Raw genomic sequence first — 24,646 nt, forward strand, 5'->3', positions numbered from 1 at the left:
AATGTGAAAAATGATTAAAAAATAAAAATATTATACTATTACAAGAATGAGTTTTGATACATGCCAATAAAGAAATGAAAAGCATAAAGAAAATTATTATTTTCAATTTTGAGTTATAGACCTATTTTTTATTTTCTTTAATTATCTGCTAAGAATATATCGTAAAGGAAGGGTTGGAAATATTAAACTGCCATATTTTATTTATCAATGCCGTAATGGGAGAGAGAATACAGCTGAAGTTTATAACCAGTCCTTCACTACAACGAATGTGGAAATATTCTACACAACCCATATATTAGTTTATAACAAATCACAAGATAATTGGTATTAATTATATTGATAGATGTTTATTCGGTATAATAACTTGAGTGAAATAAATTACACTTTTTAAGCTCAACAACTCTTGTGATTAAATATGTATACATGTATGTATGAGTGTTCTTGTAAATGTTGTTCCTTTTTCTTCTATTTTAAAATAAATAATTGTTTATCAAGTTTGTATATATTATGTATGTATGTGTTAAGTAGTAGGTATAACATCGTTTTTACAATTATTCGAGTATTATATATCACTTTATGTATTATGCATTTTATGGATTATAATTGCATTGTATTCATTGTTGTTATTGTAGATATTTACTTCTTTAGGTTAAGTTTGCAGTGTTATTTGCGTATTTTATAAATAGTAAAAAAAACTTTTCATATTGGTAAAAATTACAAAGAAAACAAAAAAATTTGCCACATTTAGGATAAAAATAGTTTATTTGAATACTTCGTAGTGATGATGACGTTCTCAAGGTTCATGGTCTTTGACAAAATTTTCTAAACATTTAGGTATTTGGTTACGATACGGTATACGATATTTACTAATTATTGTGGCAGCCAAGCATTTCAGATTAATGTGATTCATAAGCGGTATAGTATTTGCTGCATTTAATGAAATCAAATTATACGGACGTTCATCCGATTTATTTGGTTGATCGAGATCTGCACCATGATTGAGAAGAATTGTAATTATCTGTAAAATGAAAAATTTGTGTCTTTTGGATTACGTAACAAATAATAATCTGTGATATATTTTACCTCATTGCTGAAATTATATGGTTGGGCGGCAATGTGCAATGCAGTAGATTTTACTTCATTTTTCGCATTGACATTCATGCCACAGTTCAGTAACAGCTTAATAACAGATGCATTTGGAAAAATTACCTTTAAAATACAAACATTTGAAATTAATATTTTTTCTATATTAAATTTGATTTTCTACATTTACTTACATTAAGATTTTCATCATTAAGTAGCCCGCTTTTGATAACATTCAAACGGGAAACACACAAGTGCAACAGTGAATCATTGGTACATGCACTTGTTATGTTGGCTTGCACCAATTTCCGCACCGATAAATATACAAGGCGGGTTTCTTCGACTGTAGTAGCTGTGGCAAGTAACAAATATATGGCGTGGGCTATACACTTAAAAATACTATCGAAATTCTCCTGTTGACGCCTTGAGATCGGACGTATCTGCAATAGGGCATGACATTCGGCCACAGTCTCTGTGAGTAGTTTAAAAACTGCCAAAACATCTTTGAAATATGGCAATTTTACATTACCAGAATTACTTTCACTCAGATCAGTATTGCGTTCATGTAATTCCAGCATAAGTCTTACTAACGCCTGTGCGGCAAAACATGTATCGAAATGCAATAATGTATTATGTTGAACTCGTACTTCCAGCAATAACGTCCACAGTTGGATGCATCTTTGTAATTGCAGGGAATCAGCATATGAAGCACCACGAAATGTTAATCGGAAGAGGGTATCTTTATGGGATATACCTAATATACGTTCACAGATGAGCAAACTTTGTATACGCATTGCATCCATATCGGTGGAAATGTTATCGAGTTCTTCGAGAGTACGAAATTCCACTGCATTGCAATAGGCTTCTCGTAAAGGAACTTTTGGAAGTTTTTCTAAAATCGAAAATGCAATACATTTAGGTCAATGTTCTATTGCGAAGTTCTTAAAGTAGGTTTGTTCTTTCTTACCTATATATGGTGTTCGTGAAGCCCTTAAATGGTGTGCCAGACGCCAATGTAGTATGGCCACACGACTTTCATTGTGTTCATCCAAAAATGTTGAGCCTATGGTAAACAAAGAAACTTATTTATAGTTCATATTGATATTGAAATATTTAAAGCATTTATATCCAACCTATTAACTCATGAGCTTCAGCTAACCTCTCCAAGGGATATTCCAAGTTGTTTCGTAAATAGTCAAAGATTTGATGTGCTCCCTTTAAACAAGCTGTTCGCAGGGCATCATCACCATGTCGGCTGACAGCATTAGGATTGGCACCATGTTCTAGTAAAAGTTTGGTTGTTTCCAGTCTGAAAAAGAGTTAAGATTTGCTCGTAAATAATTGCATGGAATTCAGTATTTTCCACCGTTTGGTAAGTAACACTGAGGAACTTATAATGCCAAAAGTTGGGAGACACAATTTTGTGCTCCTATACAAACATGAGGTTATATATAGATAATAATCGGTCATATCTATTGCGATCTTCTGTGCCTAACTTTTAAACAGTTCCCTTCAAAATACTAAAATCATTAAAGCTAAAATCATTACATTTTTCTATTTCTCAATGAATCGAATAAAATAATTACCGAATATCAGTTGGTACTATTATATTGGGGCTATACGAAAACCGGACTTGTGTAGACAATTTTGTCATCAACTTTGAAACTATTCTGTTGAAAGATGTGGTTATAATCTTCGAACAACACGACGTATATGGACATTTTTTTCCAAAGAGGTTTCCTGCGGAATGAAAAAAATTCACAGAATATTCGGTTGAAGACCGATTTAGGTCGATACCGTTTAATGGGGGACCATACCCAAATTCCAAAATACATTTGACTAAAATTATATTCATCTGTTTCATTCCGTTTGGAATCTAGATTGATTTTCTCAGACGGACGGACATGGTTAAGTGCCTAATTAAGCCTCCATATACAAATGATTTTCAGTATTTTAAAGAAGTATGTTCCTTTAAAATACGGACAATCCTTCGTCTATGGAGGCTTAATTAAGTTCTTCGTTCTGTTTGTAACTCATGGAAGTAAGCATTGATCCACCGCCTAATCCACCAACATCGGCATTTTATAAACAAGGAGTTTATATATGTATATAGTTTAGCCTTACTTTGACCAAACATGTTTTTAGTGTGCAGGGCGTTTTGTTTGAAATAAGATTTGGATTTGTGTTGGATAGCCATACGTTAACCGTTTGACCCCAATATAATAATTATCTTTTTTGACTGGCTTGAATCATCGACTGACTTCTACGTAAAGGAACAAAGAAGCGTAGGATGAACAAGTTTAAATTACGGGCCGAAATTTAACTAGGTCGACCTAAAACTCCTTTGTTCTTTTACGAAAAAAAATCCAGCCGAAGCCTTAAATCACCTTGATGCCTACACACTTTCTGCACATGATACAATGTTAAAATTGTCAATTTCAATACTTATCTGAATAATATGTCAGCAATCCGACTCACCTGTGTTCTTGTATGGCATAGTGTAAAGCTGTCTTTCCTTGTATATCGACAGCGTTTACGTCACATCCCTTACGTATTAGATATAAGCACAATTCTGGTGATTGAACTGAGTTTATTAAACAAGTTCCACCGTTGATATTTGGACGTTTGATATCGGCACCATTTTCGACTAAAAACTTAACTAAGAGGGATATATGAAAGACATGATTATTATTTGCATTTATGGATTATTACAACTCAAACGAATACTACTCACCCATTTCCATGTGTGTCATATAGCAGGCACTTCGAACCGGCGTTGATCCAGTATCGGAAGCTGCATTTATATCACTGCCGATTCTAAGCAAATATTTTACCATGGGTAAATTATTCGAAACAGCGGCACACCAGAGCGGTGTTGCTATGTGATATGAACGATCCTCGGGGGCTTCGAAAATACCTTTTTGCTCTATATCGGCTTCACAGATGGTGACTAGATATTCAGCAATTGGTACACAACCACGGCTGCAGGCGATAAATAAGGGAGCACAACCACCTCTCATGCGTCGCACAATTTCACGTCTCGTCTCGCGATTGTAGCTGTTGAGTAAAGGAAACAGAAAATTATATAAATATTATCTTCCTTGTTTTGAATTCTGAATGAATAATATTAAAAATGAAATGAGTGCACAATACAATGTTAAATGGCTTTCAACTCCAGGACCTACATCGTGCTTCAGCTGAAAGAACACTTTTAAGGAGACAAAAATGACAGACAAGGCGTTATGGGGCTCATTTCAAAACGTGGATCTACTTCTTTAATATGACAAAAATCCGTCCTGAGTACGCAAAATGCAAAATTCATTGGGACTGCAATCAGCGAAATCCCGAATAAAAAAGGTGCAAAAATAGTAGAGAGAATTGGTCATTTGGAAAGAACAGAATTTATATCCTTCCAGAAATTCTTCCTAAACATTCAATATATTTATATCGCTTTTGCAGGTCATGATATGGGTCATGACCCCCGCATAAGGGTATAACCCGATTTCAAGTATATTTTATACTTTGACCATATTTGTCATACTAATTTTGCAAATGAATTAGAAAAGATACCATACATGCAAAAAATGATCACGTTTTGGTATAACCATCATATAATTTAAGCTATTTTCGGTGTCTTGGCCACTTTAGATTTAGAAGATACCATCCTTGCAAAAAATGATCACGTTTTGGTATAACCATCATATGATTTAAGCTATTTTCGGGGTCGTGGCCACTTTTTTCATTTTTTTTTGACCCATATTTGGTATCTTTGTTTCTAAGGTGGTAGAAAACCTCTTCGCATAAAATTTGTAATTTTCGGAGTAGGGCCCATCTTGTGGTCTTGGCCACATTCATCTATGGATTTGGTTAAAAAATTTTATTTAGGTTACCCTGAGGTAGAGAACCATCTTACAGAAAGTTGTCCTCATAGGCATTTATTTAAATATAGTCCCCACATCCGGATACACGTCCAAGTCCATTTTCCTAACTAACTAATGTGTGGTAAAGAAAAGAAAATTTTGTATTCTATTGTATTTGTAAGCCCCAAGAGTATATTGGTTGGGAACGTAGATTTTGGTTGAATGTTTACATGAAAAAACTCCGAAATGTCAAACTGGCACTCATTCAGTGGGAAATAGTGGCAGAAACATGATAAAAAAATTACGAATATTAGAATATAGCAATAAAAATAATTCCATTCTTACGGTAATGAGTGTAAAAGAGTAATTAAGGTTGAGATTTTTGCAGGTACTGGAACAGAGGAGCACATAATAGATAATAAAATTTCTTTAAACATCTTGTTAAGAATTCTTCTTCCTCGTACATATCGAACAAATTGTCGGTCAATATGAATTCACTTTCAAAAACAAATTATCTGCCTAGAAAATAACTTAAAATTAAACCATACCGGCAATTAGAATAAAAAGGAAGAGAATGCAGTAATATTGATATAGGTCATCAAATTATAAACAATAACAGAACGCAAATGAAATGAAAACTGCTTCCATTTTAAAACAGAAACGAAATACACATTAATAATTAATTAAATATTGTTAGCTCCCTAAAACAAGTTAGCGCACAACAGATGGCAAAAAAATTAGCTATCTACCACATATGGTGGTTGACACATTTTTTTCTAAATCTGCTATAAATATAGAATATGCAGATTATTTTTTTTGTTATATTAGTTATAAATATTCAGTTTTCGGTTTTTATTTTCTCTGTTCTAAGGGGGACAGACATGTGACGAAGAAATATCGTTTAATAAAACGTAATTTACCAAATTTGATACATTTTGTAAAACCTGTATGTAAATTCGATTCGTTTTAGGAATAAAAGGAAAATAGTAATATGTCATTTATTCGAAGCCTATTTAAAACATTTAAATGCCAGTAACAAGTTGTTGCTACTTTTTAGATTTCTCCTATTAATACCCCCAAAACTTCTTCTACTACTTCACGTTAAGTGGCTTGCAGGTTATCAGAATGTCTACCCGTAGGTTGGTTCCCCTGACCTAGAACAAAGTTAGGCCTTTTATCCATACCATGATTCCCTTATTTCTCCAACAAGGCTCTCTGGCAAACAGCTAGATACGCATACTTAATCAATATTAGGGAAATCATTTGAACATCTGCATAATTGCCAGATCATTCTGGACAAATTCCTTATCTGTGATTAGGTTATGTGAGTTATCTTCTATTGTGCTGATAGCGGGAATATTGACAAATCAGTAAAAGGTAAAGATAAAGCGAAAATCAAATCCTTTGATCCTTCGAATTAAGAGAAGCCAATAGGCTAGGAATTGCTAATAAATACTTGCTCTGTTCCAGGACCTGAAAGAATCTATTCTTGCAATTTTTTTCGATTTCGAATTCCGTCGGAAAATAACGCTCAAATGAAAACCGTTATATGGGTGCAATACGGAGACGTGGTCCTGCATAAGTAATTTGTAGTCTGTAGCAACTGTTCCGAACTTTATATACGAATTTTGAAACAATTCCGGTGAATAACGTTGCAAAAATCATTAAAATACCGAATATCGGGAGGAACCATTGTATAGGAGATATATGACATCGTGGACCTATATAGACATTTATCTTCGAATTTTTTTCTAAATTCCTGCATTTTTGGCGAACAATTGATTGAATTAATGGCGAAGTTTTCCAGTTTCTTCTTTATTCAAGGAATCAAATAAACAAAACAACTTGTCGTATTTTTCGATAGTAGTTCTGGCATAACAAATCATACAGGTGATTATTTTTATCTTACATCTTTCTCAAACTTATACTACCTTAGATTCATTGTACCTTGATACCAAATAGCTTAGGAGTACTACAGTAAACAGTTATGCCAAATTTCAGTCAACAGACGATTTACAATCCTTAAAGCGACTTTGAACTCTATGGCAATAGAAAATATTCAAAGAAATTTGTCGTCTAACATTATGGGGTATTTTTAATATATATGTACATACTAATTAAATTCCTATCAATAGTCTACAGTGCATTCCTAAATTTTGTGCATAATGGAGCGTTCTAGACTTCATGATAATTGTCTTGGCAACGGGTTTTTATTCTAAGCTGCTGAAATGTTCTATTCCTAATCAAAATAATCAAGATGATTTTTGGTATAACCACACTGCATTATTCATTCACATACATAAGTTCCGTATTAAAATCAAAACAAACTTGTTTTACTCATATAATAAAACATTGGAAACTCTGGCAATCAACAACACCAAGAGAGATAACTTAGCGATCTAATGATCTGAGCGCAAAAATCAAAGAGTATGACCGGTCTGAGATGCATAATGTTTGTAAACATTGAAAGTGCTGGCAGACCGACAGGCAGGCAGTGATTGGTTCCGTGTATGTATTTTGTTTGCATTGATGTAGATGATGATGTTGGTTTTTATGCGCTTTTGACAACAAAATAAAATCAAAACCAGAATCATAAACAGAAATCTTTAAAGAGAATCATTTAACTACAATGAAATAATACAACCGAAAATTGACAAACAAGTTCATTGACTTGTTTTCAATGTTAGCGAAAAAATAAAAACATGAAAACATAGGCGAGTGAGTAGCAACAATTAAAGTGAATGTAGAATGCTGTTTTAAATGGCAGATGACGAAGATTTTTCATTATTGCTTACCTTTCCAGTTCTTCGCGGAGACGTTTTGAAATTGTGGAATTTTCGGTACATTTGCGAATTTCTTCGTGTAAGTCATAACTCAATTTGGTAATTTTATGTTGTAATGGTGGTACGGGGAATGAAGAACTGTTGGAGTATTTGCCGCTACCACCAACTTCAGCTTCGGATTTGACGAATTCCACAAAACTCATTAAAGGAGCTGGATTGGCCATAACTATGTACCCATAAATAGAATGAAATAAAACAAAGAACGAGTTGTAATATGACGTCAATTACATTAATTATTCACAAATTAATAATGATAAAAAAACTCGCACACACACTCACAGCCGACGAAACAGGAGTAGTAGACAAAGGATGATGATAAATAAAACTGTTTTCCCTCTCTGGTATCTGAATATAGGAAAATACCAATTTGGTTTCTGAATACAGGAAAATAAAACTTTTGATAGTTGGTCCCTTGTTCTTCTTGCACCACTTATCACTTGTATAAACGTAAAGATGGCAACGTAAATGTAATAACCACAACTCGATACACCCACACTATCGCTGCTCTGCCACGATGTGTTTAATTTTACATCAATATGTCTGGTCGCCAATTTCCAATCTTACCCGGACCCCCCACCGCAACCCAGATATTTATTATTTTCAGTCACTGCTATCCCAGAAAGGTTGGTATGTTGTGAAGATGTTCGTTTTGTCAATTTGTTACTACTAACAATTTTGCGTTGTGCAAAAATACAAAATTAATTTAGATTTATTTTCCCTTCTAAATTTGTTGTTGGTCAATACGTTGTTTTTGGCTGCATTTCTTTACTATTTGGGCCACATTTATTGTTTGTATTTCTTCTTTGTAGTAGACGACTTCGTAATAAGGTGAAAGTTAATTTTATTTTTAATCAATTTGTAATCGATAATTGTATAATTGATTTTGTTTATGGTGATAACGTAATCCACACACACACAAATTACAACAAAATAGGTTTGCAATGAATTTTACTATCACATAATTTTTCGTTTTTATGTATTATTTTTACTTCCGCGATTTTCTGCAAAATTGCAATTGCAAAAACAACTTTCTTTCGATAGTCAATTTCTAAGCTTTCTACTCTGGGATCTTGTTTGTGTTATTTTAATAAATAAAACGCACAATTTATTTAATACAAATACAATTCTTTAATTATTGTTTTATTTATCTATATTTGCAATATTTTAGAATTTAGTATTTTTCACAACTCCGGGACTTAAGTAACAAAATGCACAGAGCGACCGAGAAGACTATGAAGCCGTTGAATTGTGTGATTCGTTTTTAGGAGCTGCCGTTCGTCTGAGAAGTTCAACGCCGCCAACAATTTGTTTTGTTCCAGCTGTTTAGGTAGTATCTTAATAACGGCGTATGCCGTCATAATGTAGTATACACTTTACTAGGCATGGTCTTATTCCTTCTTTTTTTAATGTACATAAAAAATTATTTGCAAAATATTTAAAATCGACATTTTCATATGTTACCATTTACATTCAAAAATTTTAATCTTTCATTGAAATTTCACGTTTTTAAATTATTTATTCACAAACAAATCAAAACAACAATTTCTATTTGTTTCGACCATGGTAGAAGAATACAGGTAGATGCATTAATGCTTGGGAAAACTAATATCTCAACATTTTTAAAAAGTTTTGTCAAAAATAAGTCAAATCGACTTTTTTATTTATTCTTTTTGTACTTATTCTTATGCGACACCAATCGGAGGTTGTTATGATATGCATTTTTCAACAATTTTTACAAATTTGAATAATTTTTCATTCAAAATTGTTTTGACAGTTCACTGCCCAGCAGCTGTCTCAATGCGACCACCTGTATTCTTCTACCATGTTTCAACTATCCATCAAAGTGCATGCAATTGGAAAATTAACGTTTGAAACTTTAATTAAAATGTTGACAGTATGGTAGATCTAATTTTACTTATACCAACTGTTTAAGATGCAAGTAAATAAGAGGCATTTTAACTGGATTTAGTGGATTTACAGCCAATTTTTGTAAAAAAAGTTTCTTTCACTCGAATCGTTCGTGTAAAAGTGGTGAAATCGTTCGTGAAATATATATATATATATTTTTTTTTGCTCAATATTTACACACTCCGTCGTGCTGTTAGTTGTTGTTGTTCATTTTATAACTAAATATAATCCAGTGGTCATCCAAAATGCTACAATTCTTCCCTGTCCTTAATTCTCTTCTTAAACGTGTCGATTGACTTCAATTGTGTGATCAGGGAATTTTTTCTGTTTTTGGTCCACAAATGTTATGGTCTATTTCACAAACTAAATATTACCCGATGACCACCAAAATTGGAAGACTTCTGCCCAGCCCTAAGCTCTAGCCCCATGCTAAATTCGATTGGTCTATAATTGCAACCTGTAGAGCAACTGCAAAATCAGGAAATCGTTCAGTTTTTGGTCCATTTCGACCCCTAAATATTATGCGATAATCTCCAAAAGCCATTCTAAATTTCGTGAAGATCGGGCCATAATTGCGACCTGTAGAGTGATTACAAATTAACATGGACAGACGGACGAACGGACATACATAGCTAGATCGACTCAGCTCGGCGAGGTAGGAAGATCCATATATACTTTTCTATATGGGAAACCAATATTTCGAGGTGTTTTATATTTTTTTTTGCCCAATCAAACTTATAATTCCCCCAACACATAGTGTTGTAGGGTATAAAAATTTAAATTTGACGAGAAAACATTTGTACCTGCAAAAATCCACTAGTTTTCCAATTCTCTTCGATTCGTAAAGGGAAAATCGGTTATCGTAGTGAAAACTTGTACATTCTTGCAGTTCTGGAACAGACCAATAGTCTTGCAACAGTTCATAAATAAATTCCTCATCCTACCCACACAATTTTGGCGTGACTCTGTAACAAATAGCCAATTGCTGTTCAAAACTAAGGGCCCCTCCTAATGTTTTTTCTGACATTTTTGTTCGTATTTTTTCGTTACAAAAACCAAAAAAAAAGATGGAAAAACTTTCTTGGGTTTGTCACTGACAGAAAAAAAACATATACTACAAAAACTCAAAATTTAATTTCTTTTGCCAAATTTCCAAACAAAAGTAAAAAATACTGTTACAAAAACAGGCAGTTAATTCAATTTCGGTTTATAATTTATTCTTGTTCCCCCTACGCTCCTTTGTTCTTTTACGTTGAAGCCAGCCGATGACTTATGCTAGTAAAAAACTTATTCTATGTTATTATTCTTATTCTCTTTATTATTATTCTTATTATATTTATTTGACCCAAACACTCAAAAATTCCTCTAATGTATTGTCATCTTTATTCTTCCTCCTGTTATTGTACCATATTTCTACATATAAGTCCACATAAATAAATAGTGAGCTTTATTGCGAAATAGACTTAAGGTGTAAGCACATAAGAAGCTTGAAATCATGGCTAGGCATATTTTGTGACATTTCATAAAGAGATTGCCAAACCGCACTAAAATCCTGCCGTCGTTTTCCATTATAACATGATATTAATATGCCTAGCCATGACTTCAAGCTTTTTATGTATTTGCGCCTTTACTTTGCCCCATTTGAATTGGACTAAAATTGTTATACATCCTGATTGAGACCATAGTAGAATCAAAAGGTAGTGTTATGCAATTTAACCATTTTGCTTGTCTCAAAATTATAGTTTTGTACTTGTTCCATATAGATGACCGCATGGCTCAACTAGGTAAATGCAACTCCGTACTAAAGTCGTATTGTGCCAAATAGTCTTTTGAACATACAATAATTGACATGGTAGAAGAATATAGGTAGACGCGTCGACACAGCTGCTGGTACAATGAACTGTCAAACCAATTTTGGAATTGAAAATTTTTAATAAAAAATGCTCAATCAATGCTCCCAAGCGTTGATGCATCTACCTGTATTCTTCTGCCATGATAATTGATTTGTTTCATGGTACAATAAAAAGGTATTGTAGAGCTCGCAGCTGATTACAATTTTTTTCTAAGTGTGCCCGAAAATATTTTCAAAATCATTGCAGGGCGCGCATTGCAGATATTGACCAGTTTTGCCATAGAATTGAAAGGTTGAACAGTTTGGATAACATTACCCAGACATCTCATTCATTTTTCACGATTTCTAACTCATTAAAAAATGCAATAAATGAAAACAACTTGTTGCGCATAATATAAAATAATTCTGACAGGAAGCGGGGATTGACTCAGGGCTGTATTTCTGTAATTTTACAAAGCTGTTTTACCTCCTTATTGTACCATGATTTGTTTCTGTTTTATTTTGTTCACTAAATTATTATTTTGAGGAAAGCCCACAAGAATCGAATAATTTGTTCACTAAATTATTATATTGAGGAAAGCCCACAAGAATCGAATGCTAGATAGAAGGACAATACATTTTAATGCCAAAATTATAAATGTTGTTGATTGTTAAAATGGAAAATATGCATGTTGCAATAGATGTGAAGTACTTCTATGTAAACGTGGTCTTACTCACAATTCATAAAAAGCTCTAAGAAATGTACTTATTGTGCTTTGGCAACCATAGTGATCATCTGATGTTTGCTGATTGTCCGTTATTCTTTTAGACAGATAGGAAATGACGCCACAGTAATGGCGCCTTTAACGAACGATAAGCATCTCATTGGCAAAAGAAATCCTATTAGAATAATACATTTCATTTAATGAAGCTTCAAAATATTGAGTTTATATAAATTGTGATTTTCTTAAGAACGTTTTATAACGTGTTTTGTTCTTAACTATTCATTAGTTGCAATTCGGGGTTTGTGTTAATGTAATGTGTAAAATGGCCTCTCAAAGAATGAGAGTAGTTAGTTGCCTTTTTTCAGAAACGTTTTATAACATGAAAATATTTTGTGAAGAATAGAATTCAATCCCTCATACAAAAGTTTCCAATATTTTATTTCCTTGAGTCCTAGTCATTGTGTTGCTTTTTCTCCGGGTATGACTCGGTAACGTGGTGTTTGAGAATATTTACATTCGATTTTATGTTGGCGTGCTGTAATGTCGTCGGATACGTGGTTTGCAGCTTAGTGGTCAACGCTTTTATTTCTATACTTTCAATAATCTTAAGTTTTTATATATTTTTCAGAAAAAAATAATTGTAAATTGATTTCCTTTAGCTACGAAACAAGAAATTTAAGCATTTTTCCGGTTTACGGGTCGCGGCTTTCTTTGTGTACGATACGCGGAACTTTATTCGTCGTTGTAATAATCTTCGCTGAATTAAGGAGTATATGTTACAAACAAAATGAGCAGTCAAAAGAAGAAATTGAAGCATTTTACGGGTCGCGGGTTTCTTTGTGTACGATACGCGGAACTTTATTCGTCGTTGTGATAATTTTCACTGAATTAAGGAGTATATGTTACCAGCAAAATGAGCAGTCGAAGTGAGTATTCAACTAAACATTAAATTCGCTTATTTTTTATACATCGTATAATGGATTTATAAATTAAATAGTGAATGAAATAACAGGCTACAGTCAGTGGTCAATTAGGGTAAACTCTTCGAGATACAAAGGTGGTTCCTTCCTCAGATGAGACAATTTTGCGCGAATTGGACCTTATGAGTCAATATGATTATTCGATCAAATTCTAGATCATTTTTATAAATTTAAAGGACCCAAACAACAAAGTCACGACATTGTCGGTCGGCTTGAGTAATTGTGATAATGATTATTATAAGACTTAAGACCCCAAGTGTGCAGCAGTAATATTCTCTGGTGTTTTTGAATGACGTGTACAAGTTTTATTCATCACATTTTTAACTGCGGTCGGGCATTATGCTTCATGGCGATTCATAAAAGATTTAGTTCTGCGAACTTTGACCAAGTTTGCAGGGAATTTTAATGCGTTGTTGAGCCTTGCATCCTTCTATTGTCAATAATGGCCTAGATTTCTGCTTGTAAAATACTGGCAGCTGTTTGAAAACCCTGTAGTAGCAGTTGAAATATCTTAGATTTAGCAACTGGTGACTTTTTTTTCCTTTCAAAGTTATAGCATCTGCGCGCACAAGCCATCAACATCTGTCATTGGCACAAGTATTAGGTATACTACAACCCAATTATTTTATTAAAATGAAAATTTAAATTAGCAATTCAGTTTACATCATCATCAAAACCGTGTTCTAGAACATGAGCCGAAAAGAGATAATTTAAGAGAAAATTAAAATTCTGTTTTGCTTTATATTTTACGATTCTATTTAATTATTTTTAAATCATCACTGAGTTATTGAGAGTGTACAAACTCTACAGAGAAGTTTCATTCAGTTATTAAACATACCTATTATTTCGTCGCTCTTTAACTGAAGCTATTGTGCACATAGCACAATGTTCTGCTGAAAACATTGAAGAAATTTTAAGGAATACATATTCAGTGATTTGTCATATATTTGCTTCTGAAAAACTTCAATTTCATTTTGATACTTTGCACCTTGGTCCTTTGTTGTCTCAGTTCTGTGGCTCTAATGTGGCAGAATTCACCCCTCAGAAGACATCAGCATCACTCAATACTAAAGCCTCTTCTACGTATCCAAAATATATACGTTATATAAAATATCTTTATTTGTTTCTATAAATAAACTACGTTACAACTAAAAGTATATACTAAACATAAAACTGCGATACTATTTCTTTTCCATTAAACATTTTTCCATTTCGGATGAGGCTTGTGCCAGAAATTTTGACTTAATGCCATTAAAATCCTTCATCATTTTGTTCATCCCAACGGCAGAGAAGATATTCAGGAACTCTTCCACCTAGAAATGCAACAAATTTAGGGAAACATGCATAAACATGACTTACGTCGCAACAACAACAATGCACACACAAGTACATACCGTCAGATCAGCTTCTTTGTGACCATATTTAACAAATTGACATTGTGGCGCATGCTTGGCATGTTCTTTCCAAGGATCATCGGTGGGATCCCAACCGTGCAGGGTTTTGCCACATACAAAACAGGTCACAGTGTCGTCGTCACTTTTATTCCCCGACCAATAGAAACCAGCTTGAGCCATTTTACTGATGCTACAATCGGCTGCCTCGTCGTAAGGCCAATTCTTAAAACTATCGATTCGTTGTTTTTCCAGCAGATAGACTTTATTAAATTTTTTGAACTTTTCACTACGCATTTCGCTCATTTTGTTTAAAGTTAATATTTGTTTTATAAATTTAATGTCGCACACCTTTCCTTGCGTTTGTTTTTTTGTTCCTTTTGTGGCGTCACTTTCGCGCCGTACGTTTGTTGTTTGTTTAAATTTTTGGTCTTAATTGTGTGAGTGTTGTGTGGATGTGTTACCAGATGTTGAGAGTTTTGTGTGACAGCTGTCACCAATAAGTGTTGTAAAGGATATTGGAATTTCAACAGTGTTGGTAAGACAATATTTCTTTATTGTTGTAAAAATGCCATGAGATGTCGCTACTAAAATAATTAAGCAGAGTTTAGGGGATATGCTAGGATATACCTAATATTTTTATGACTCTCTAGTTCGCTTTTACTGAACTTCTGATTTATCAGACACTATTTGGTAACAATTGTTTCCAATTTTGTCTGCAAAGAACAATGAATACATTTATGAATTCATTGCATTCGGCCGGGCCGAACTTTGAATACCCTCCACCATTTGGTACAAATTTGGCAATTTTCAAAAAAATAAAATCCGATAAAAAATTCTGTTAAAATCTTAAAAATACCGAATTTAACCGTATATTAGCTAGCTATTACAATATACAAATGCGAAATTTGGAAAAAATCTGTTCATAATGTAACCAAAATCGTCGAAATACAGAATATACGAAGGTATCACCTGCACAGACAATTTTCTGGCATAGGCTGTAGTATCCATTACGAACTTCAAATACAAAATGTGAAATAATTCCGGTAAATAATGTCGCTAAAATCATCAAAATACCGAATATAGGGGGGTACTGTTATATGGAGGCTATACGAAGACGTGAACCTGTACAGACAATTTTCTGTCATAGGCTGTAGTATTCATTACGAACTTCAAATACTAAATTTGAAATAGTTCAGGTGAATAATGACTCTAAAATCATTTAAATATCCAATATCGGGAAGTACCGTTATATGGGGCTATACGAAGACGTGGACCTACATGGCTCATTTTCTGTCTTAGGATGTAGTATCCATTACGAACTTCAAATACAAAATTTGAAACAGTTCCGGTAAATAATGTCGTTAAAATAATCAAAATATCGAATATCGGGAGGTAACGTTACATGGGGGCTATACGAAGACGTGGACTTTCATGGCCCATTTTCTGTTTTGTACTGTAGTATCCATTATGAACTTCAAATACCAAATTTGAAACAATTCTGGTAAATAATGTCGTTAAAATCATCAAAATACCGAATATCGGGTGGTACCGTTATATTGCGTCTATACGAAGACGTGGACCTACATAGCCCATTTTAATTACCAAATGTCCTGCAGGCATAATACACATTTGATTAAAATTTTATCAACCTACTTCATTTCGTTCGGAAGATAGAGTGATTTTCACAGACGGATAGACGGACAGACAGACGGACATTGCTAAATCGATATAGAATTTTATTCTGATCAAGAATATTTATATTTTGTGGGGTCTAAAATGTATATTTCGAGGTGTTACAAACGGAATGACAAATTTAATATACCCTCCATACTATGGTGGAGGGTATAAAAAGTAAGGTAAAGCTACCAGCTGATTACAATTTTTTCGAAGTGTTCTCGGCTTCTGCTAATTTCTGTAGTTTTACGAAGCTGTTCTAACGCCTTATTATTGGTCTGTTCCAGAACTGCAAGAATGTACAAATTACAGATTTCGACTACGTATGTATCTATCACGCTTGAACCGTGGTCAGGGACCTTCGTAAATGTGGTACTAGGGCTGGACCCTCCGAAATGTTTACTACTCTGACTTTTTGTACCCCCTAGCCAAAACATGCATTATCGTCATCGAAATAACAGTTTAATACCCTATGTCTCTTTGAACGAAATTAGTTTCAGGACATTTGGAGTCGATCTAGTGTTGTCCGTCCGTCCCACAAAGAGTCAACATTTTCACAAAACAAAAAAACGCTCGTAAACTGCGGCATAAGCATCAAATTCACCTTAAATATTGCATATTCCAATATTTGTACTAATGCTAGATTTGCTGTTAAGGTGAAATAAATCGGCCCGCTCCTTCTGGTACCTCCTCCACACATGTGTCAATTTTTTGATTAATCAAAACGCTTATGAAATGCAGTATAGGCATATGGGAATTCTTTTCAAACCTAACGCATCCCCATATTTAATAATTGTGTCAAGGCAAGATCTAGTGTGAAAATGGGGCCTCTCCTTCTTGTTACTCCCCACAAAAATCAAACATTTCAATAATAATAACCCACCCACTCTAGATCTTTTAGGAAATGGGATAGATCGGGCCACTTCTTTTCGTACATCCCCCATAACTGGTCATGATTTTGAATAACCACAAAAAATGCAAAATGAGCATCTGATTCCTTTTATACAAGGTAAATCCCAATATTTCTGCCAATACAAGGTTTGGTAGATGATATAGATCAGCACATACCTTTTTATACCTTTCTTTTAACTCTTAAAAATATTCCTCGGTTCTATTCACAGATTGTACATTGCAATATTTGTGTTATTAGATTTAGTGCAAAGATGGATTCAATATTTATGGTACGTACCAAAAGAGCGTACATACATATATTTAAGTTCTGAGGGTTTATTTCTGGCAAATTGACTGGTAATTAACTTTCTTGTAATTTTTTGTTAAAATTTAGTTTTATAGAAGATTTAGTTTTCGTTTGTTGGTAGTTTGATTTGTAAGGAGTTACGGCTGTCAAAATTGTTTAGTAATCTCATAGTTTGAAAACGGGAAGCTTTGTTGGATTGTTAAAATGTCCGAAATATATTTACTTATTGTTCTGTCGAAATTGTCAACTTAATCTAGCCAAATTTCACACATTCAAGTTCTTTGCAATCAAAATTTATTCGATATCGAATATGGATTCAAATTGTAAAATATATTAAAATTGTTAAAAGGCTATTACGAGACTCCGTTAAGATCTGGATAAATTTTAGAAAATGTGTATACCCTCACCATATGGCTAGAGAGGGTATATATCATTTGACATTATGTGATACGGCCAAAACGTGCCTCATCGAAATAACGGTTTTAGACCATAGGTCTCTTTGGACCAAATCCGTTTCAGGACATTTGGAGTCGATCTAACGATGTCCGTCCGTCCGTCCGTCTGTTTGTATGGCTGGCTGGCTGGTGTTATTGACCCAAGGTCTGGTGTGAAGATGGAATATATAGGTCCACTCCTTCTGGTACCTCCCCCACAATAGGGCAAAATTTAGAATATCTATAAAGCTCGTAAAACGCGAAAATAACATCCGATTCCATTCAGACTTCTCTCAGACATCTCGATATTTCTATTAACACAAGATTTTAAATATGGTAAAGATCGGACTGTTTCTTCTGGTAGCTCCCCCACAAAGGGCCAAAGTTTCGAATAACCGAAACGATTATTAAATCCGAAATAACATCTACTAACACAAGATTTGCTGTGAAGATGTGATATATCGGTCCACTCCATCTGGTACCTACCCCACAAGTGGTCAACATTTTGAGTATCCAAGAAGCACCTTAAACTCGAAATTAACATCCGATTCCATTAAGACCAGGCCAATCTCAATTTCTATCAACTCAAGATTTGTTATAAAGATGGTAGGGATCGGATCATTTCTTCTTGTACCTCCCAGACAGAGGGTCAAAATTTTGAATAACCAAAAACGATCATATAATCCGAAATAAGCATTCTGTCTCTTCAAATTTCCCACATGCCATTATTTTTACTAACACAAGATCTGATGTGAAATTGGATATATCGGTGCACTCCTTCTGGAACTTCTCCGCAAAGGGTTCAAAATTTTGAAAAACGAAATAAGCATCCAACTGTCTTTAAATTTCACACATTCAATAATTTTTGCTAAGGCATAATCTGTTGTAAAGATGAAAAATGTCTGCCCACCCGTTCTGGTACCTCAACAACCCAATTTCGAATTTTTAACCTGCGAAACAAGTAGGCGATTCTATACAACTTGCTATATCTAAACATTTCCCTTAGCCAGAAATCTTATATCGATATGTAAATAGTCGGAATTTATAATTTCGTATAAAATTCGGTATAAATGTTCGATTTCCTTTAAATTTTGCACGTATGAATATTTTTATCTGTATTAGATGAAGTGGAATATTTCGGTCCGCTTTATCTTGTACCTCACATATATTTCTACATTTTTCAAAAATGTACACATATCACATATAAAGTATGGGACGTAGACGATATAGTCCAAATATGGCACGTTGTAATATTTATATCAGTCTTAAGTCAGATGCAAAACCGACTGATACTATTTAACTTGTAAAATATAAACAACGATTTTGTATAAAAAAATATTTATTAAAGAAGTGGTATAAAAAGACATATAAAATTTAAAAATAATACTTTTTAACATTTTTAAATTAAGAGATCAATTTCAGGTGAGCACAGCTCAATAAACATAAAAAACAGGAATTCATTTGAGTCATTAAAGATTGAAAAAATTACATGTGGCCAGCAGCCACCTCATTACGTAAATATTTCAATAAATCATTCTCCCGTAGAAACGTTTCCGCCTTTTCTGGCCAATTTGTGTTGTTCAAAGAACGAGGACTAGGATGGTCTAAGCGCAGTAGACGTTTTCCCCTGCAATACTCTGAATTTCGTAGAGCCTTAAAGACATAATCACCTACAGCTATAATAAAATCAGGTTGCAAGATGTGTAATTGTTGCTCCATAGCACGCAAACATGTATCCTGGAGTTCTTTTTTATAGGGTCCCTTAATTTCACTGGGTGTTATATTTCGACCCTGTGCATCAAAGAAGGCCAATGGACAAAAGTTGTGTACAAAACATTGTTGAAAAAAGGTTTCCAACGAATTATTGGCAAGCTTTTGAAATAGAGTCCATAAACGTTTACCGCTGGGTTCTTCGCGAGTACATTCAAATCCTTGTATGGGCCGTTTCGGATGTTGTTGTGGTGGATCCACAATGACACCTTGCAATTGCATGGAGTCGCGCACTGTGGAAATATTGCCAAATGGTATCTACAATTTAAACAATTTAATGTCAACACAGATTTGAAAATTTAGATGTATTTATTGTATTTACATACCCCATTTTGTGCCATTCCATCGCCTCCAGGATTCATGCCGATAAACAAAACCTTCATGGGCCCCTTTAGGTAACGTTTTAAATAGTCACAATGTATTTGGGCAGCATACTCGACAGGATTGTATATGTGTGTAAGTTCAACCGGAGCTTTTAGCAATCTCAAATAGCCGTTCAACTGACACTCCAGGGCATAAAATAGTTCCCAGTACGATGGGACAAAGAATGGCGATACTTTTAGCGGTAAATTCCGCTCATTGCTATTGGCATCCACAACATTGTGACTGTTATTTGGTGTGGGATTCGCTGTAATTTTATATTGTAACTTTTTCTTGAGCATTATTATTATATTTTATTTAAATTGAATGTATTGAATGTGGTCGGGTGTATGTAAGTGTTGAGTTCTTACACATTGCCAACAACGAATAAATAAGCAGGCAAAACGGAATGAACGAAGAAAAATAAAGACAAAGCAAAATCCCCGAGTACCTCTTTTGTTTACGAATGAGTGTAATGCATAACGCCGGGTACCACTGTTGTTTACGAATGAGACATGAGGAAAACGCAATCAGCTGGAAGCATTCATAAAATGAGCGGCGGAACTAGTTGCTTGGTTATGCAAATCGAGTTTAGAGAAGAACCTACAGGGTGACATTTTTGTTAGCTTGTTTCGTTAGCTGAAATATTTAAAATACAAAATATCGGAAGGTATGAAAACAATTAGAGAAAACCATGGAGACAATTGTCTGTTGCAGATCAGATTTAAAAAACTTTCGTTAACATTTTTTTCCTAAAATCATTATCATCGTAGACTATTGAATATATAGACGACGGATAACGTTAAATATAATGAAAAATAGAATTTTTGTTTTTTGTTAAATTATCTCTTTTTTGGGCAGCGACACCAGTGAATTATTGTGTACACCAGCGGTCTGTGGTATCACGTGAACATTTCTCTGACATTTCGCTCTTTTTATACCCTTCCTCATATTATGGAGGTTATATTAAGTTTGTCATTCCGTTTCTAACTCTTCGAAATCAGCATTTTAGACCCCACAAAGTATATATATTCTCGATCAGCATAAGATTCTATGTCGATTTGGACATGTCCGTCCGGTTGTGGAAATCACTCTAGCCTCCCAACGAAATGATATCGAAAAATTATCAGATGGATTCAAGTCTGTAAAATTTGGTATTGAACATGTGCCATGTAGGTCCACATTTTCATATAGCCCCCATATAAATGTCCCGCCAGATTTAAGGTGTTTCGGCTGTTTAAGTCATACTTTTGAACAGAATCTGCTGTAAATTGGCTTTGTGTGTAGCCTATATGTAACAAGTAAGCAACGGCTATAGTCGTGCGGGCCGACCATGTGATACCCTACAACACTACAATATGTAAGAAGCCCGCTTATGTCCAAATCCATTTTGGAAGATTTCGCTTTTGAAATTATGTCACGGAGCACTGCCCAGATATTACTAGCATTTTGACCAGGCACATTTAACCAATATTTACGATCTTCGTCGTGCTGTTAGTTGTAGTGGTCCATTTTACAGCTAAATATAATCCAATGGCCATACATAATGCTAGACTTCTTCCCTGTCCCTAACTTTCTTCTCAGGCGTGTCGATTGGCTTCAATTGTGTGATCTGGAAATTTTCCCTGTTTTTGAATATTGTGCGATCATTTCCAAAAGCAAGAGGTTCCCCTGTATTTCTAAATTTAGACTCATCTATATGATTTGCTTGTCTAGGATATTTGGCTATATTCGTCAGTGATTCGTAGTGGTTCATTCTACCCGCTGTCCTAAACTCTAACTTCATTCGAGGTTTCGTGTCCATTAGTTTCTATTTGTGACCTTTATAACGGCTGCAAAATCAGGAACATTTTAGTTGTTGGTCCATTTTAACCCCTAAATATATTGCGGACATCTTTCAAAACAATAGGCCTAGCCCTTCTGAGCCTAACCTTGCCCATTTCGTGAGGATCGGACGATAATTGCAATCTGTGTATAATATCCCAAACCTGTGTTGTAAGGTGGAAAAATATTACAAAATGTATACCTTAATATTATTAGTCAAATTGAAAAAATCGAATGCGATAATAAATATGAAAAAATAAAAAAATGTCACAAAATACTACAAAATCTATATTAACATCATTTTTGACTTATTTTTATGCGATTTTTTTAGATTTTATACTTTTATGTCAAGAAGGCATTCTGAATTGACAAAATTTGTCAAAATAGGTCTAGTCATTCTTGAGATATAAGCATTCTATCTAACATCCCCTTCCTTTGTATATATACATTGTATATATTTCGCTATATATATATCCGATATATTTACTATCGGCATCTACGTAACGGTCAGAATTGACCTGTTCGTCTATTTATGATTTCGCCGGGACTAAAAATATTCGTGGTTTAATGGAAATTTGACTTTTATTTAACACAAATGTATAGTCTTTTTCGCCCACTAAATATTACCCGATGAAGCTCGAAGCTCTAGCCCCATGCCAATTTCCACGTCGATTGGTCCATAATTGCGACCTGTAGAGCAACTGCAAAATCAAGGAATTTTTCAGTTTTTGGTCCATTTCGACCCCTAAATATTATGCGATCATCTCCAAAAGAAATAGGGTTCTATTCTGACCTTAACTCCACCTCCATTCTAAATTTCGCGAAGATCGGGCCATAATTGCGACCTGTAGAGTGATTAAAAAATTAACATGGACAGACGGACGGACATACATAGCTAGATCTACTCAGATCGGCGAGCTAGGAAGATCCATATATACTTTCCTATGTGGGAAACCAATATTTCGAGGTGTTACATAATTTTTGGCCCAATCAAACTTATAATACCCCCAACACATAGTGTTGTAGGGTATAAAAACGGCTTTGCCAAGGACAGTTTAGGTATAATCCCCATTATTTGGGATTTTTGGAATTTGTGTAAAATTTTTCACCGGAATTGTATCAATGTCCTTCACTGACAGAACATTGCTTATATAGATCCACCTCTTCGTATAACCCCCATATAACGGTATTTTGTTGATTTTACCGAAAATATTTCAAATTTGGTGTTCGAAATGGATACTTTCTCCTATGACAGAAAATTGCTTGTATAGCCCCATATTCGGCATGTTGATGATTTTTTCATATTTTTCCAAATTCTTGTTTCAAAGTTTGTATTTGGAGTTCGCAATAAGCACCGCCCTCGCTTGTAGATAATTTGCTGTAGGATCGTTTTTACGTACCCCCAAATAACACCTGATATTCGGACTTCTTAAGATTTTAACGACATTATTCAACGGATTTCTTTACCATCTGCAAATTCTTTCTAAATGGTGGAGGGCATTAAAGGTTCGGCCTTGCCGAACTTATCTTCTTTTAATTTGTCTTTTTATTGGATATTTAGGCAATGTTGTCAGTATTGGGAATTTTCCTCCTAATCTGAGATATTTTTTTGGAATTGGCGGCAATTGAGACATTTATTTTACATCAGTTCATATTTTGTATCAGTTTTCTATATGAAGAAGAAGATCAACTTGTGCAATCAATTGTTTACAATTTTTTCAAAGTTATACCCTTGACAAAATCTCATTGTCGATAGGTAAACATTTTAAATCCATTATGTATATACAAATCAGAGATGATGAAAAAATCTTCATTGATATTTACGCATCTTAGTATCTAGTATAATTCTCTTCATCAGCTTAATATTTTACTTATCTCTTTTTCCCTATGTTGTAATGAGTCTAGATCCTAAACGACTGATCGGAAATTAAAATTTGGCATAGAACAGCCTTTGGTCTGCAGATAGGTCAAGTTCAAAGATGGTCTATATCGGCCCACTATATCGTATAACGGTACCCCCAATATCCGTCATATTGATGAGTTGAGCCAATTATTTCAACGCAATTGTTTGAAATTCGATTTTTGAAATTTGTAATAAGTAGTTATTTCTCTGACAGAATATTGCCTATATTGGTCCAAGTTTCATCATAGCGCTTCTTTATATGTTCTAATATCCCTTTCTCCATAACTTTTATATAAAAAAAACGAACATTTCCATTAATCCGCAAATATTTCTATTTCACATCTGACTTTTACATTGATGCTAATAGCCAAGGTATATATGTAGCAAAATAAATACAAAAATCTATATATACCAAAGTAGGGAATGCCAGTTAGACCGTTCATAATTCAAAAACGGCTGAATTGATTTTTACAATTCTCACCAGATAAAAATTGTCACTTCGCAGAAAAGGATGAAGTCTATAATAATGATATAATAGGTCACAATTAAAGTTCAATTGACACGGAATTGTTCAAAGAGTTTGAGTTTAGGACGGGGCAGAAGCCTAGCGTTTTGAATGGCCATCGGGTGTTATTTAGCGGGTAAAATAGGTCACAATTTTTGTGTCAAAAATACCAAAATTGTCATTACACAGGCGAAATCACAAATTCTATTCTTTAAGACTGGTTTACCGAAGACATGATTTATACGGACGTATCAAAATGTTGAAATATTTAAATCGCACATTTACATTTTATTGTAATATGATATTTCGCGATAACATTTTTTCATACAACTAACGTCATCTAGCGAAACATAG

At 34.0% G+C, this 24,646-nt stretch overlaps 3 protein-coding genes across 6 annotated transcripts; all 3 read right to left on the reverse strand.

The window, feature by feature from the left end:
• Nucleotides 1-734: 734 nt before the first annotated feature.
• Nucleotides 735-9,050, reverse strand: LOC101899305 (protein fem-1 homolog C). 4 transcript variants are annotated; one of them, XM_011294766.3, is made up of 9 exons: nucleotides 8,889-9,050; nucleotides 7,739-7,952; nucleotides 3,818-4,140; nucleotides 3,562-3,742; nucleotides 2,217-2,392; nucleotides 2,051-2,146; nucleotides 1,278-1,975; nucleotides 1,084-1,209; nucleotides 735-1,018 (listed from the first exon to the last, which is right to left on the reverse strand). In XM_011294766.3, exons 2-9 carry the CDS (start codon nucleotides 7,948-7,950, stop codon nucleotides 794-796), a joined length of 2,037 nt encoding a protein of 678 aa, XP_011293068.1. In that variant the 5' UTR covers nucleotides 7,951-7,952; nucleotides 8,889-9,050; the 3' UTR covers nucleotides 735-793. The 4 variants fall into 4 exon arrangements, with proteins under 4 accessions (XP_011293068.1, XP_019892763.1, XP_005184860.1 ...); XM_020037204.2 differs by lacking the exon at nucleotides 8,889-9,050 and adding an exon at nucleotides 8,776-8,873; XM_005184803.4 differs by lacking the exon at nucleotides 8,889-9,050 and adding an exon at nucleotides 8,060-8,873.
• Nucleotides 9,051-14,327: 5,277 nt separating this feature from the next.
• LOC101900208 (baculoviral IAP repeat-containing protein 5) lies at nucleotides 14,328-15,100 on the reverse strand. Its single transcript, XM_005184808.4, has 2 exons — nucleotides 14,625-15,100; nucleotides 14,328-14,543 (listed from the first exon to the last, which is right to left on the reverse strand). Exons 1-2 carry the CDS (start codon nucleotides 14,925-14,927, stop codon nucleotides 14,412-14,414), a joined length of 435 nt encoding a protein of 144 aa, XP_005184865.1. The 5' UTR covers nucleotides 14,928-15,100; the 3' UTR covers nucleotides 14,328-14,411.
• Nucleotides 15,101-19,270: 4,170 nt separating this feature from the next.
• Nucleotides 19,271-20,463, reverse strand: LOC101900036 (single-strand selective monofunctional uracil DNA glycosylase). The gene is made up of 2 exons (XM_005184807.4): nucleotides 20,027-20,463; nucleotides 19,271-19,958 (listed from the first exon to the last, which is right to left on the reverse strand). Exons 1-2 carry the CDS (start codon nucleotides 20,360-20,362, stop codon nucleotides 19,416-19,418), a joined length of 879 nt encoding a protein of 292 aa, XP_005184864.1. The 5' UTR covers nucleotides 20,363-20,463; the 3' UTR covers nucleotides 19,271-19,415.
• Between the last annotated feature and the right edge of the window lie 4,183 nt (nucleotides 20,464-24,646).

This window comes from Musca domestica, unplaced genomic scaffold, assembly GCF_030504385.1.
Source record: "Musca domestica strain aabys unplaced genomic scaffold, Musca_domestica.polishedcontigs.V.1.1 49, whole genome shotgun sequence".
Classification (NCBI taxonomy): Eukaryota; Metazoa; Arthropoda; class Insecta; order Diptera; family Muscidae; genus Musca; species Musca domestica.

What these genes read in the sequence shown, in the direction of transcription:
- LOC101899305 (XM_011294766.3), bottom strand. Translation starts at nt 7,950, where the DNA reads ATGGCCAATCCAGCTCCTTTAATGAGTTTTGTGGAATTCGTCAAATCC. An exon ending in TTAATGATGAAAATCTTAAT is followed by an intron (nt 1,210 to 1,277) that starts GTAAGTAAATGT and finishes TGTATTTTAAAG; the next exon opens with GTAATTTTTCCAAATGCATC. An exon ending in CATATAATTTCAGCAATGAG is followed by an intron (nt 1,019 to 1,083) that starts GTAAAATATATC and finishes TTCATTTTACAG; the next exon opens with ATAATTACAATTCTTCTCAA.
- LOC101900208 (XM_005184808.4), bottom strand. Translation starts at nt 14,927, where the DNA reads ATGAGCGAAATGCGTAGTGAAAAGTTCAAAAAATTTAATAAAGTCTAT. An exon ending in ACAAAGAAGCTGATCTGACG is followed by an intron (nt 14,544 to 14,624) that starts GTATGTACTTGT and finishes TTGCATTTCTAG; the next exon opens with GTGGAAGAGTTCCTGAATAT.
- LOC101900036 (XM_005184807.4), bottom strand. Translation starts at nt 20,362, where the DNA reads ATGCTCAAGAAAAAGTTACAATATAAAATTACAGCGAATCCCACACCA. An exon ending in ATGGAATGGCACAAAATGGG is followed by an intron (nt 19,959 to 20,026) that starts GTATGTAAATAC and finishes TTTAAATTGTAG; the next exon opens with ATACCATTTGGCAATATTTC.